Source organism: Rutilus rutilus (genome assembly GCF_951802725.1).
Source record: "Rutilus rutilus genome assembly, chromosome: 17".
Taxonomy (NCBI): Eukaryota; Metazoa; Chordata; class Actinopteri; order Cypriniformes; family Leuciscidae; genus Rutilus; species Rutilus rutilus.
This window is the reverse complement of record NC_140230.1, coordinates 20,776,032-20,791,461: the sequence shown is the minus strand read 5'-3', so window position 1 is coordinate 20,791,461 and position 15,430 is coordinate 20,776,032. Positions and strand designations below refer to the sequence as shown.

The window sequence follows — 15,430 nt, the reverse complement described above, 5'->3', positions numbered from 1 at the left end:
AGATTTTAGTCCAAATAAATGATGTTCTTTTGAACTTTATACTTACTAATACTTTTTTCAGGGTTCTTTGATATCATATAGTTTCCACAACTGTACTGTATTTTTGTCAAATAAATGCAAGCTTGTTAAACATAAGAGACCTACCCACCCCAAATAGTGTTTTACCAACTCAATGCTCAGTAAAATATAAATTAAATAATAAAACATAACATTCATTAAATTATCTGGAACAGACAGGGTCTTGTCTACACAAAGATGTATCCATGTTTGCACAGAAAATTATATAAAGGTAAATAAACACTCTTAGAAATGGTTAAATTACATTTCATCAAATTTTTATTAAAATTCTTAAGACATTTCTCATTTTTAAATACAAAAACATAAAAAAAGATAATACAAATGACATTTACCTTAAAATGTATGGGGGAAAAAAACAAAAATATTACATTTACAAAATATTAAAAGCTAGGATTAGTGTCGATAAGCTGTGCAGGGTTCTCCAGTCATCTAAGAACATTTTCTTTCAGCTCTTCTTGAATGTGCGCCTGGTGCCACACACATTGGTCCTGTGATCAGTGAGAGTGTATGGAGCTGGTTGAGGGTGAGATGAAGTCAGTCGCTCTGGCCCTGGCAGCTAATTTCGTCCTGAGTTCTCTGATTTCCTGCATCAGCTCCCTTTCCTTAGAGTCAAGCTCCCCTCGGCCACGATCTAAAGAAACTAAGTTGCAGCGACATGAAAGAGAAAGCTTTTATCGCTTGCCACTTTATATCATCATGTTTGGTTATGACAGTGCAGCTCACAGTTTATACAGGGCTGCCAAACCTTTGAGTTTAGCTTGGAGTGAGAGTTATGGAAGAAGAGGGGGGATTGGGGGGGTTGTACAAAAAAGACCTTCAATCACAAGTGTATTGTGATTGTCAAAACATTTGGTAACTAAACAGAATTTCATTAAGTTTAGTGACAACGTTACAATGTGTACATGATACAATGACTTGTAGGCTACTGTTTTTATTAAGTCAAGTCAAGTCATTTTCATTTATATAGCGCTTTTAACAATGTAGATTGTCTCAAAGCAGCTTTACAGAGATAAATGTATAATTTAACGTAAGATTGTTTTGGCTTTATAGCGGTTCTTTAATAAAGTTATTTTCCAGCTAAAGTTAGTTTTGATTGATTCGCTTCCGTCGCAACGATCATTTGGTTTTAAATTAGGGCCGCCAAGACGACACCATTCTCTCTACACAGACTTTAATTAGTCCTTGACACAAATTTCACGATTTCAATTAATAAGCTAGCGAATTAGATTCGATTCATTTGAATAATTTATCAGGTACAGTATAGCTGTTTCATTTCATTTTTCTCAAGGAAAAAAAAAAATCTCTCCACTAATGCTGTAAACATACAGGGAGCCCTGTCAGCTGGTATTATTATTAAAGGTTAAAATGAACAATTCAAATTAATCTAATGCAGTTTTTATAATAACAACAACAATGTCATAATATTCTTAATGAGTAAACATATAATAAATATTTAATATAGTGCATACATTTAGCAAAATATGCTCTATAGTTAAATCTTTCTAGCTAACTAACATGCTATGGTTATTAAATGGCTTTCCTGAGGTAAATGTAACGTTATGTGACATATTGTTTACAAGCTGTATTATTGATTTCTTTCCACGGTTGAAACACTGATCAAACGATTACATGAGACATGATACATTTCGGTAAGTTGTACTGTATTTTTCAACATACCTTCTGATGTTCGTGTTTATTTACTATTAACTAGTAGTAAAGCGGGATAGATTATCATTTCACATGCCGCTTGAACTGAGCCGCTACAGCGATCTGTCACATCACATTACAGAGTGTAGTTACACAGTTCTTCCTTGCTTTTTTTCACTGCATGAGAAAATGGATGTGTGGCGTGAGAACAGTGTCAATTGCGTGAGAGTTGGCAGCCCTGGTTTATACTAATAATACTCACAGCAATCATCAGATTGTGCATTCAAGGAAGTGTTAGTGGTCTCATTTTGGGGCTTGTGCAACAGGCCTCTGGACGAGCAGGGAGATCGGAGTCTCTTTTCCTTCCGTCGATCTACAATCACACACAAAAAATCTCCATAACACACAGTACACCTAGAGGAATGAAAACCAACCACTAGACAACTCAATTACCTCATGTTAACATGTAAAGTTGAACAGACTATCATTTAATGTGCCCCATCTGCGGATATTAGCATTTTAAATTTTTTTAATTCCGGATATTACCTATTAGCTGTTTGTAAATGTAGAAGGTCTGCAAAGATTCAAAGATCAAAGTGCAAGATAAATGGAGTTATTTTCTCCCAAAAGAAAGAACTGATACTGAAAAGTCTTACTGTCTGAACTAACCTAGGGTTTGTAACAAATTTGCATAATGCCTGCCTATTGTATTCATTGGCTGGCTGTCTATTTTGACCTGCCCTCAAACACTGTCGTTGTAGCTGATGCCTGGAAGTGTTTGGTTCGTGACATGTTGAGAAGATGCGATTTTCTGCACTGTAAAAGCAAATTTATGCACTCCAAAAGGATGAGATTGATTGCATCGCAACTGTTCTTATTAGTGTGTATACTAGAGCTGAGGAAGCCTCCAGAGGTGAAATTCAGATACGGTAATCGGCGTTTCATTTCCGACACATGCAGTAAAAGGTGAGGTGGACCAATCACAAGAGACTGGGCCATCTGATCAATCAGAGCAGAGTAGGCTCTCGGAAAAAAGGTTTTTTTTGACCTTGGATGCATGTTGACCTATTGTACCTCTAAAACAAAATTAGGAAAATTAAGAAATTAAAATAGCATAATAGGGGCACTTTAAACTGATTGCATCTTCAAAAAGAAGTAATATTAAAACTGTAACCATATCATGAATCCTTTATTACGTTTTGTGAGAAGTCTTTGTCTTAACTCACTTAGTAAATCCTCTAGACTCTTTTGCAGTTTTCCATGATGTTGCTCAGTCTCTTCTGTTTCCTGAGAGATAAGTGACCTCCGTTGGGCGTTAACAGTGGCGGCCGCCCGTCTTTCCTCCTCCAGTTCAGCTTGTTTAGCTACTACATCATCCCACTGAGACCATAACAAAATAATGTCATTGGGCTTTCGTATGTTGTAATGAAAGTGAATTACATTTCTTATGAATCGTATCTACTTGTTACATTAAACATAACACTAAAGGTGTGGTCACATTTAACAATGTTCGATGAATTTTCACAGGGAAAATCCAGTCATTTCAATAGGAATCCACACAATCGTAACTTTCATGTGAGGGTTGATCACGCGAATGACCAACAGAAAGCAGTTTAGCTTGAAAGTGACCTGTGCTTCATAAATCACTACACTATTGACAAAATATCTTTTTGCCCACAAAAACTTTCCACAAATCTGACTGCACCTTAACATGTAAATTCTCACCTGCTTTCCCTCCACTTCCAGCATTAGCTGGACTATTTTATCCTCTTTAGCACATGTTTGTTTGCTGAGGTTCACAAGTCGCTCTCTTTGCTTCTCTTGCCTCTCCTCCGCTTTTTCCAATCGCTTATTCACCTCGGCCTGCCAATCAGCATCCACTTCCATCTGTCCCACCTCTGCCAGAGACTCTTCCAGCATCTGAAAGAGTTTGAATTCTCATAATTGGTTTCATCAAAACTTTTTTCAATAATCAACTGCAAAACACAAGACTGTTAAGGAGAAAGAAAGGAAATTCAGAAAGGAAACAGGATCAGGGTGGAGTTAGATGTCCGACAAAGATAATCAAATGCACTTCGTGAAAACTGTAGCGAGACATACCTTTTTGTTTTTCTGGCTGATATCTCCATCTGTCTGAATGAGGTTTTGAAATGTAAAATGGTCTATTTCAGCCCTGTGTCTCCTCGTGTCCACTTCTGCTCTCACCTCTTGACTCACTCGCTCTTGCTCTTTGGCCAGTTGCTAGTAGAAACATATGATGATCAGCTTTGGCTATGCACATCTCAAGAGTGTCCGAACCAGCTCACAGAGGGCCACCTTCCTGTTAGTTAAATTCCAACCCTAATTAAACACACCTAAACCAGCTAATCAAGGTCTTCAGGATTACTGGACACTTCCAGGTAGGTGTGTTGGGGCAGGTTGGAGCTAAACTCTGCACGAAGATGGCCATCCAGAAGGAAGATTGGACACTCATAGTGCATCAATTTTGCAGAAAAGAAAGTTTTTTTTTAGTGGCCAACCTGTTCAAACAGTTGTCTCTGGGCATCCAGTTCCATCTGTCTCACTTCTATATCTTGAACGGCGGCTGCAGTCTCCTGATCTCGCAGTGCCATCTAAGTACAACAATAAATATGTAAAGAACCTGCCAAGCTTTACACAACCCTGGCCTGTCTTTCTAAATAATACTTAATACTTCTCAAAAAACGTTAACTAATCTAACAAAAACTTTTTTTTTACTTTTAATCAGCAAGGATGCGTTAAATTGATCAAAAGTGACAGTAAAGGTGATGATACACGAGGCAACTTTAAGCAATGTTGCTTGGGCTCTTTCCCATTAAGAATGGGCCACAAATTCTATCTGGATACTTTAGATCGGTCGTGGGCTCTGTGTCTCACCTGGTTGTCTGTTGATGGCGACATTGCCCAGCAACATTGCTCAAAACGTTGCCCTGTATATCATCACCTTAAGACATTTATAATGTTACAAAAGATTGTTTCGTTTTTTTCAAATAAATGCTGTTCTTTCTAACTTTCTACTCAAAGAATCCTGATAAATGTATTGTGTTTTCCACAAAAATATTAAGCAGCACAACAGTTTTCAACATTGATAATAAAATGAAATTTTTCTTGAGCACCAAATCAGTATATAAGAATGATTTCTGAAGGATCATGTGACACTGAAGACTTGAGTAATGATGCTGAAAATTCAGCTTTAAATTGTAATAATATTTCACAACATTATTTTTTTTACTGTATTTTTGATAAAATAAATGCAGCCTTGGCAAGCATAAAAGTGGCAACACATGAGTACAAAGCAACCTTTCTCTGAATCTCGTCATCAAGTCTCTTGAGCTGTACACTGCGCTGATCCTGCTGGTGCTTAAGAAAACGTCTTCTAGCAGAATCAATCAGATTGAGCTCCTTCACCTTCAGCTCACGTTTCATAGCAGCCAATCTGAACACAGCAAGTTACGTCAAGTGAGTTTTGTGTGTGAGAAACTGCTAAATTAAATGTAATCAATATTGAGAATTCCTGCATAAGGAGGTTAATCTACCTGGCTCTTTGTTGTGAAAGTTTACTCTCCTCCTCCTGTAGAATCCTTCTCCGTTGCTCCTCTCCTTGCAGTAGCAGCTCCTGCTGTTTGTACCAGGCCTCAAACTCAGCCTGCTGTCTGACCGCCTCAGCATGCAGCTGCTGAACTTCCTGTCTATATAGACAAACATAATCAGAAACCTTTTTGTAAAAGGTGAGCCAAGTATGAAATACTCCAGTCATATCACTACTACAACTGAACAAAATGTTGCACCTCTCCCTTAGATATTCCACTTCTTGTTGCCGGATCCTCTCACGTTCTTGGGACTGGTACTCCACTATGAAGGTGGGGTATTTGTTGAAAATGGGGTACTGTCCGTGTGTCAGAGGTTCAAAGTCACTCAGCGCAGAGCTAGGATGAACATCTGCAGGGGTGCTGTCCATCAACCGATAGGTTTCCTTCAGCATAGCACCGATGTCCAAGCTATTCCGATGATGGAAAAAGTACTACATTGGGAAATAATATGAAATACATGAAATGTAAGCATTTGTAATAAATAATAATAGTAATAATAGATAAAAAAACTAGGGGTGTAACACAGAAGTCACGGTTCGGTATCTACCTCGGTTTTGGAGTTATGGTTTACATTTACATGCTTGTGGAGCGTGTCAAGAAAATTTAACATATAAACTACTAGCAAGCTCTTGTGTGCCATCTGAACTTTTGTTTTGGCTTCTGGATTGGACTGTGGATCGCCTGTGACTGACTTTATTCGTCATCTGACCGTGACTGTTCTGGACGAATACATGTACCGTTACACCCCTAATATATATATATATATATATATATATATATATATATATATATATATTAGGGGTGTGACGAGACGCTTACTCCACGAGACGAGACACGAGATTGGGTTCACGAGAACGAGACAAGACGAGATTTTTACACAATTTTTAAGAAATCCTCAATGATGAAATATATGAATGGAAAATAGTCTTTTATTCAAATGAAAATCACAAAATGCAAAACAATTTAGGTTCATTTTGAAATCAACTTGTAATGAATGTTATTTTACTTCTATTTTAATTAATTCTATGCAGTAAAGGACATGCAAACACTGCAAAATGTGTTTCTATAAACTACCGTCTGGCTTCTCCCCTGTAGGCTACGATTTCACATGAGAAATCTAACTCCTTTCCACAAATCGAACATAAAAAAAAATAAAACAGTAGGCTATAAATAAAATAAATATAAATAACTGAAATAAAACTTTAAATGCAAATAGTAGTGTATCCATAATCAAAGTACTACTCTCTCAAAACTACAAGTTCAAACAGAAACAATTTTTTTCTTCAAGCATGAAAAAGAGATAAATTACAGAACAGCCTAAGATTATGGTCATGTTCTTTTTCAAGAATATAAGCATGTCGACGATTTGTGGCAGCATTTGAGATCTTTGGGCAGTAGCTAACTAGGGCTGCACGATATGAGGAAAAGCTGCGATGTGCGATCATTGTTTAATATTGCGATGTCGATATGACTTGTGATATATGTTAGCTATACTGTTCCCATGTCTTAGTGCTTTAATAGGTTCTTTGCGCGATAGGTCAAATGTTTATTACCTGCCTGGTTCAGATTACACTATTTTAGCGCGATTTTGGCACGATCCGTTTCATGGAGATTCGTAAAGGACAACGGGCGTCGGGACGCAAGATTTGATCGTTTCATTTCGTATAGTGTGTCATAGTGGGCGACAACCTACGCGTCTGCGATGCTTCAGGACATCACGACAGAAAGAAAGACTAGCATGTTTAATTTTAACGGTCCTCCACGACGGGTTGAGTGTGTGCGAGAGTGCAAGCAATAGTGAGTGTGCGTGTGTGCGCGAGTGAGCGTGTGTGTGTGTGCGCGATTGAGTGAGTGAGCGAGGGACAGTGAGTGTGTGTCAGCGTGTGTGTGTGTGATTGACCCCGCACACAAATGATTTAAAACTGGCAGGGGCATCTTCAATAATTTTACCCTCACGCTCCGTCACGCTGACATCACAACTCACGAGACAAAGTTTCACCTCGACGAGAAATCTCGTCGCGTTTTAATCTCGCGAGATCTCGTAACACGAGATCTCGTCACACCCCTAATATATATATATGAAAAAAATGAAACCCCTGAATGGGATAAACTTGTCTTGATAAGCCAAATTTATTCTTCATAAAGTTAGCTCAAATGGGTGTTGAGCATAAAAAAAACCCCCATAAAAATGTCTAATGTTATACCTCAAAGTCCTTCTTGTCAGTACAAAGGAGTAGCGGTGCTCTGCAGCAGCTGACATAAGCCACCACAGCCATTAGAAGGAACGAGGGATGATTTGAGAAAACGTTGTCAAACAGTTTTAGCCACTCTTCTGTCATCAGAACCTCAGAGAACAGGGTCTCAAGAAGGGGCCACACATACAACTGGAGAGGAAAAGCAGTGTGTAGGGCATTTTCTTCATCTTTGGCTTTAAGATAAAAAATTATTTGAAAGTCAAAGTCTGTGTCATATAAACACTTGTGTCAACGTCTTTTACCTGTGAGGTAACGCCACAGGCAACAAAATGCTGAAGCAGCTCTTTATCATGATGGGCCAGCACATTCTCAGCCAGGCTCAGCACATTAAGTGGAGGGTTGGGAAAGTACTCAAACCAGTGTTGGCACCAGTTCACTGCAAAAAAGCAATCCAAGACACTTATAGTCTCTCCACTATGGACAGAATAATTGAATCACTGCCAAAGAGACCAGTGTACGTCACCCAACACCACACTACTATCTTACACTACCTACCAATGACGGTGGCCACTACTTCAAAGCAGATCAGTGGATTGTTCTGGAACAGCTTGACAAATGGGAAGGACAGCAGGGGGAGATAATCAGTCTCGCCAAAGACAGCAGCCCAGTGAGCAAGAGCAGACAGCACTCTGTCAGGTTAAAAATGAAAAGACAAATATAACTAATTTAAGATTCTGACATAACATTATGCTGGGCAAATCTATATGTATATAATTAAATCATCAATTGATTGATGCTGTGTCCACCTCTGTAGGCCTCTCTGTAGTTTGTGGCTTTTGATGGGGTACCGCTCCTGAAGGCAAATGTATGCTGAGTGCAGGCCTTTGTCAGTCAGACTACTGAAAGCTGCATGGTTCTCAGGTAGATGCAATAGAGAACGCCAAATAAACATCCTGCAGAAAACAAAACAAATATACACACAAATAAAACAAAGACGCACACTACAGCTAAACATTAAATCAACCAAATATCATTTCTTTAGCATGAAACATTTATTATATTACCTGTATTTGGCTGGGTACTCTCCAAACGCTCTTAGTAACGCTTGTAGTCTTTTCTTGTTAAGGCCATTGGGCAAATCATTCTACACAAAATAGATTAAACAGATAGGATTATAATCAGGTTATAAGTTGTGGTTGGAGAATGTATTGAGAAAAGGCAATACAGAGGGTGTCACATGACCCCAACCCCTCAAAAAATAAATCAATTTAATAAAATTTAAGCTGAATAAAAACAGAACCTCTTTGTCATCCAGTGTAGAAACAGCAGGCGGTAAAACTTTGGATTGTATTCTGCGTCCTGATGTTTTCACAGGACGCTGACCTGCCCCAGTGTGCACCTTAATTTTCGAACACAATCCTACATTGATGTTGCCTTTAGTGACCTGTTTCAACAAAGACTGGGGAGGCTATACAAACAAACACTTGTGATTAGAATTTTTAGGAGTAAAACATATATATTATTCTTAACACAAACATATTATACTACCGTTCAAAAGTTTGAAGTTGGACAGATTTTTAAAAAGAAAATTCTAATGTTCACCAAGGCTGCATTTGTTTGTTCAAAAATACAGTTAAACCAGTAATATTATGATATATTACTACAATTTAAAATAACTAATTAACATGACCCTTCAGAATTGTATATATATATAAAATTGTGAATGCTCCACTCAGTGAAAAAGCAAAGTCCGCTCAAATAACATGGTGACATGAAATTTCTCTGTAGTAGACTTGTTTCTATTTGCAATAGCCCTACTGTGCAGTAACATGGTGTGGTATAGCCAGGATGGGCAATGATAAAATAAATGTAAAATAAAGCTACCCTCTCTAAACTGCTATGTTCCCCGCTACGCTCAGCTCACATGCTCTGATAATACCTTTGTAGGACTATACATAATTTGGATAATTGGTCAAAAAAAAAATCTGTTAAATCGGATTCCGTTGCATAGAACTGAATAAATAATAATGTATTTTTTTAATTCAGTATCATAAAAAATAATTGAATTTAATTCAAGGGCATCTGGTGCATCCAGAGTTTTCAGTGAATCAATCAATCAGTCTATCTATCTATATAACCTTAAGCCTATTATTTACCATTTACAACAAATAATACATAATTATTAATTAATAACAATATATTTACCTTACTGATTTCTGGGGAAAGACTTCGTACATCATAGATTTTAAGAGCACCGCTGTCCATGACAGCAGCAATATGGTGGCCTTTAGGACAAATGTTTGCCGAGGTGATGGCGTCCTCGTAGGACCCTATTTCAAAGAGCTGCTTGCATGATTGAATGTTGATAAAGCGCATGACACCATCTTGGCTCAAAACGCCCAGAGTCTGAGGACAGATCATGTATCAGTGTGATTATTTCCTAAATAAAATATAAACTGGATCATAGGGGTGAACTTTTTAAGTTAAGTTCAGTAGTTTTAGAAAAAAACAAGAATGTCTCTGGAACAAGAGCACAATATGTTGAAGTCTAACCAAGATGATTCCATATTACACAGTACACTGAGCATACAGTTGATAATAAATACATTTAGTAATAAAGCATTATGTATAAATTATAAGGCATGATGTCAAAGTTTTTTAAGGTGGCAGACAACTGATCAGTACCTGGTTGGATCCGCCATCAAAACTATCCGCCAGGAAATCCAGAGATCTCACTGTCTTGACTTTTGGAGGCATCAGAATTACTCTCAAGAGCTGTCGACTGTCCAGACACCACAAGTGGACTAAGTTGGAGCGTCCAGCCGCAGCAAGTGTTTTCCCATCTCTACAAAGAAACAAAATGATTACATACAATACAACACACCAGTCGATGCTTTACCAATTTTAGGGTCTAAGTGCAACAGCCTTACTGTGTAACAGCAAATGTCTTGTAGTGGATTCTGGGCCCATCCTGTGGAACAGGCAGCTGATACTTGCAAAAAAGAGTTTCGCTCTCCCAAGCAAAAATGGAGTCGTCGCTAAAACAGCTGAGAATGGTGTTGCTGTGTGGGAGAAAGAAAACCTACAACAAACACACAGGAATGAGGGACTGATGCAGAGCTGTTACTATAATATGATGCTTAAAAGGATGATTCACCCAAAAATGTCATTAAATTACGCACTAACATGACGTTCAAAGCCCATAAGACTTTTGATCCTCTTCAAAACACAAATAAAGATCCTTTTAATGAAAACTGAGAGGTTTCTGGATAAGTTATGTCTAACCTTTTGTATGCCAACTGATTGACGAACATTAAGCTTCCTTTTTCTCTGGAAGGTGTCAAGGTTCCAGAGCTGAGCGGTATCAGAAGAAGTGCTGATGGCGTAGCTGCCTGAACTGTGGACGGACAGGGAAGAAATGGCACCCTCGTGACCCCGCATCCAGCTCACTAACTGTCTGGTGTCTGGAAACAGTAGTTTGTGCTTGTCAGAAGAACAGTTAAACATTTGCATTACAATGTCATACCCAGACTGTAAAAAGAGGTCTTACCTTTGTCAAAGCACTTAATGGAGTAATCAGCAAGAGCAACCAGGAACTCTGTGGTTCTTCTCAAGTTGAAAGCTAAAGAAGTGCATGCTTGGCCTGTTTTCTGGACCAGCTTGAATCTGTCGAACGATGACGTTTGAGACATACGAAATTACAGTGAAGGTTTTATTATGATACATCAACAGGAAAGAACACTTATGGAAAGTTACGGGGAAAATATATTCTATACCTGTTTCTGCTAATGTCAAACACATAAATATTGCCATGATGATCACCAGCAAGAAAGGACTCTCCTGTGGTGTCGAAAGCCACTTGTAGGAATCGAACCGTTTTGGTTTGACGAGCACACGCGTTTCGGATCACAGTGGCCAAGACGCTGTGAATACATAAATGCATTAATGAATCTCTTCTCATTGTATAAAACAGTTTGCTCCGTGCTGGTTATGTCAAACGTACCCATATTTTGTTGATGCTAATTTTCTGTGCCATATTTTCCCATCTTCTCTGGACCCAATATCTGTAACTTGCATGTTTAGCATCGACTGAGACTCTGCAACTGTTAACGTTACTCCAGCAAACAGCCTCCCGCCTCACACAGGCATCACAGCGGGAAATTCAATGACTGCAACGATTTTCATAAAGTATTAATGACTGCATGTCATACTCGTTATTGAACCTTAATCTCATATCGAGATTAGCAGTAAAAGTGACAAAAACAGTTATGCTAGTGTTTGTTAGAGGGTCGAAATAAAGAACCAAGCAGCAAGTTTCAGTTAGAGGAAGTGACGCATGTAAACACTTGTTGTTGGCATTATGGGTATTGAAGTCGTACGGATTTAAGGAAATGTCACGTGAACTTACAAAATAAAAGTATATATAAATAATACAAATAAATAAATAAAATTGAATCACTCATTTAAATTTATAATTATTTAATTAAATCAAAACGTTATAAACCTCAGCAATTATCTCAATTAGCAACAACAACAACAAAAAATCGCATTTAGTAATGCGTATATTATAATAAAGTAATTTGAAATACAGAATATCTATAAAAATACACATTTCTAAATATGTTTCAAACTATATTTATTGTGAAATTAAATAAAATCTGCACTCTAAATAAATATCCTTTTTACAATATTTATTTAATTTATGGCAGTCTGTGACTCCCAAATATCTTTAAAAGGACATTTATTTAAGGGTGCATTTACCTCCATTAATTTTGAGATAAATCACAGAAGGATTTCACTTTCAGACAAGATTACTGCGATTTCTTTACCCTGCTATGAATTAAATAATTATCTTAAGAAGGCCAGTGGAGACCTTCCATTTTAATTTTAAAATATATTTTGGTCTTGACATCTAAATCAGTTAGGAGACAGTGGTGATTGCTTTTTTCAAATACATTTATTTCAAAATATTGTTCCAAAATGACAAATGTGTCAGCCACATGCCTTCTTCATTCAAAATGCCTTTGTACAGTACCTCACAGGTTTTTAATCACCTAGTAACATAAATAAAATCATAAGCAATTCCCACAAGACAAATCCACCAGAACTACAGGAATACATTGAGAAATTATTACAGAATAACTATTTAAACATCAGGAGAACATCAATCATAATTTAGTTAACAAATATTATGTAAAAGCTTATAGAAAACGTATAAAAAGGCTGCATAACAAATTTATTAAAATGCCAGCCAACATATTTATTTTTAAACATTTCTGTTTAAAACAAATAAACAAACAAATAAATGCTGATATACCCATTAAAACATGAGAAACAGTCAGTAGCAGTCATATTCAGTAGCAAACAAGGCAGCATCAAATATAATGGCCACTTCAAGGCACACCGGTTTAGAAAAATCCATGATAAAGGTTCATATTTCAGTGTGTTTGGCAGCACCAGATGAGCACTTGAGCATTGGTCAATTTAACGCACATATTATGCTGCTGTGTACAATCATGGGTCAGGCCTGAGTTGACAAACTACCAGAGTCTGCAGCACGAGGGGGTCTGGCCCGGCCATCTCGGTCACTGTGCCCCCCTCCCCCCAGACCACATCCCAGTAACTGGATCTTCCCTCCTGCCCACTATTTCACATCTTTTAACCGATAACATCAGGCTCAGTCTCTGTATCCTCCTCAACCTCCGAGTTCAAACACTCAGTGACTGTCATTCTGTTGTGATCCCCTATAATGACATACTCTATGTTGGATCTCTCCATGTGAATGCTGTTGCCACTTATCGGTTCCCGCTCTGGGATCAGTTCATCATTGCTCTGACTGGCAGCCATTTCATCCACTGTTTGTAAAAAAAAAGAAAAAGAAAAAAAATTCGATTTAACAAATGTATAAAAACAATAAACTGTAATATATAACATATAGTATAAGTCTATAACGCTAGAACAATTTGACCTATATTTCCTGCTGTAGAGCTCTTACCTCTGATTGCATCATTCCGAGCAAGCAAAGAAAGCTGGTCACAGGTAATGCATTGGCTATTGTTGTTCCCAATAATGCAGTTGGTCAGGGAAGAGTTTTGTATGTTTATAATACAAGGTGTAAATTGCAATTTTTCTGTTAAAGAGAAGACAAAAAGCAAAAGACATCAATGTGAGCAATCACACGACACATTGCATCAAAGGGATGTAGGACAGCAAAACAAAGCGTCTAGTCACTTGCACTTTTGAGAAGTCTGCGGTTTTACATTTCAGTACTTTTGATACCAAGTGTGAGGTAATATTTCAGACAAAAGAGACAACAACAGGAAGTAAGGTGATATATTAACTACTGAACAGGAACTGCAAAATAATTTCACTACCCTGATGCTTCCTTAAACAACAGGGCAAAGAGAGAAAAAAACAGTCTTTGACAAGGTACCAGTGAGGCAAAATATGCAAAAATATCTACCTGAGAAAGGAATTTCCTCTATATGTTGATGGTCCTCATGATCAGATTGTGCTGAATGACAACAAGAAAAAGAAAGAGAAAAAGAAATAATGAATAAACAATTCAGACATTGGCATAGATCTATTTCTAGAGATTTGATAGATTGTCCAACCTGGATATCCTGTAACATTCTCATACAACGCCGGGTGACAAATTCCGAGGCAACTGAGGAACGAGCTGCATGCACGTTGACCTTTTTTAATGACAATCTGCATCATCTTAGAGGCTTTCTGCATGTCCGTGGGCTGCGATGTGATAACCTGTGATTCATACGCCGTGATTGTGCGTGATCGGTACAAGCAGTGGGACATCCTTTGAACTAAAATCCCAGTCATACACTTACTGAGGAAGCCCAAATATTGCTTTAATTGTTGATCTGTTGAGAAAGAGAACGAGAGAGAATTGTTTAAATCACAAGAAGCTTAAAAAACAACAGAAATAAATGTAATACGCCCCAAAATAAATTGGATGCCTACACTCTTAAAAATAAATGTTCCAAAATATGTGGTTTTCACAGCGATGCCATAAAAAACTTTTTTTTGGTTCCTCAAAGAACCTTCCAGTGAACCATTTTTTTTCTCAGTGTGAAGAACATTTTAAAAATCTAAAGAAACTTTTCCCACTATAAATAACCATTTGTGTAATAGAAAGGTTCCATGGATGCTCTTCATGGAACCACAGGTGAGAACCTTTATTGTAAAAAGTTGGACTTCAGCTAAAGATGAACAAATAAGTTAAATACTCATTTGCTTTGAACTTAAAATGTTAGATAAAGTGTAACAGTAATTTTCAGAAACTGTTCATGAAAAGAAGTTGTTAATGTTTTTGTAGTATTTAAACTGCATCATAAATATTTGATAAACAATAAATTCGCAAACTTAAATTCCATATGTGAAGCATTTAAAATTAGGAGGGTTGTGTCATTACAAAAAAAACTAACAGGTTGAGAGTTTTTTTTTTTTTTATCTGTGCATACCAATAACTTTTAAACGTTTGCATCGTTCACACTGTATTTGCGTCATTACTTAATACAACATATACAGCTGAAAGATAGCTATAGTGATTTGAAGCGCTATGCGCTTCCTTGTAACATTCTTTACTATTTTCATAAAACAAACAAACAAAAACAGGCCTGACAGAACGAGATATGGGTATGAGTTCGAAACTTACCAGAGCATATAACAACCGTGCTGTCCATCTATTAGTAAACATAAATAATGGCAAATAAAACAAAGAACAGTGGTTCCGAAGTCATGTGAAAACGAAACTGCAGCTGCCATTGATATATACGTAGGTGTATATGCGCATGCGCGTTGAAAATGTAATTTCCACACATGAATTCCCCCTCGTATGTCTGTCATTCTGGTTAACCGCAGATTTTAACGTCATGCGATCAACAA

The 15,430-nt window shown here is 37.4% G+C and overlaps 2 protein-coding genes across 2 annotated transcripts; both read right to left on the bottom strand.

The window, feature by feature from the left end:
- Positions 1 to 315: 315 nt before the first annotated feature.
- tbc1d31 (TBC1 domain family, member 31) lies at positions 316 to 11,885 on the bottom strand. The gene is made up of 22 exons (XM_084435734.1): positions 11,532 to 11,885; positions 11,305 to 11,451; positions 11,079 to 11,194; positions 10,814 to 10,992; positions 10,459 to 10,610; positions 10,214 to 10,373; positions 9,734 to 9,934; positions 8,829 to 8,996; positions 8,593 to 8,672; positions 8,335 to 8,481; positions 8,084 to 8,217; positions 7,831 to 7,964; positions 7,538 to 7,717; positions 5,532 to 5,764; positions 5,280 to 5,432; positions 5,044 to 5,179; positions 4,245 to 4,337; positions 3,826 to 3,966; positions 3,451 to 3,645; positions 2,952 to 3,105; positions 1,988 to 2,098; positions 316 to 718 (listed from the first exon to the last, which is right to left on the bottom strand). Exons 1-22 carry the CDS (start codon positions 11,612 to 11,614, stop codon positions 573 to 575), a joined length of 3,243 nt encoding a protein of 1,080 aa, XP_084291860.1. The 5' UTR covers positions 11,615 to 11,885; the 3' UTR covers positions 316 to 572.
- Positions 11,886 to 12,466: 581 nt separating this feature from the next.
- On the bottom strand, positions 12,467 to 15,332 carry LOC311306861 (uncharacterized protein). Its single transcript, XM_084435460.1, has 5 exons — positions 15,201 to 15,332; positions 14,143 to 14,406; positions 13,992 to 14,042; positions 13,524 to 13,658; positions 12,467 to 13,383 (listed from the first exon to the last, which is right to left on the bottom strand). Exons 1-5 carry the CDS (start codon positions 15,226 to 15,228, stop codon positions 13,187 to 13,189), a joined length of 675 nt encoding a protein of 224 aa, XP_084291586.1. The 5' UTR covers positions 15,229 to 15,332; the 3' UTR covers positions 12,467 to 13,186.
- Positions 15,333 to 15,430: the final 98 nt, after the last annotated feature.

Coding starts and splice junctions, on each gene's coding strand:
- LOC311306861 (XM_084435460.1), bottom strand. CDS start 15,228: ATGGACAGCACGGTTGTTATATGCTCTG. Junction 14,043..14,142: donor GAATGTTACAGGATATCCAG/GTTGGACAATCT, acceptor GTTGTCATTCAG/CACAATCTGATCATGAGGAC. Junction 13,659..13,991: donor AGAGGAAATTCCTTTCTCAG/GTAGATATTTTT, acceptor TCTCTTTAACAG/AAAAATTGCAATTTACACCT.
- tbc1d31 (XM_084435734.1), bottom strand. CDS start 11,614: ATGCTAAACATGCAAGTTACAGATATTGGGTCCAGAGAAGATGGGAAA. Junction 8,673..8,828: donor CTACACTGGATGACAAAGAG/GTTCTGTTTTTA, acceptor TATTTTGTGTAG/AATGATTTGCCCAATGGCCT. Junction 3,106..3,450: donor TGGAAGTGGAGGGAAAGCAG/GTGAGAATTTAC, acceptor TTATGGTCTCAG/TGGGATGATGTAGTAGCTAA.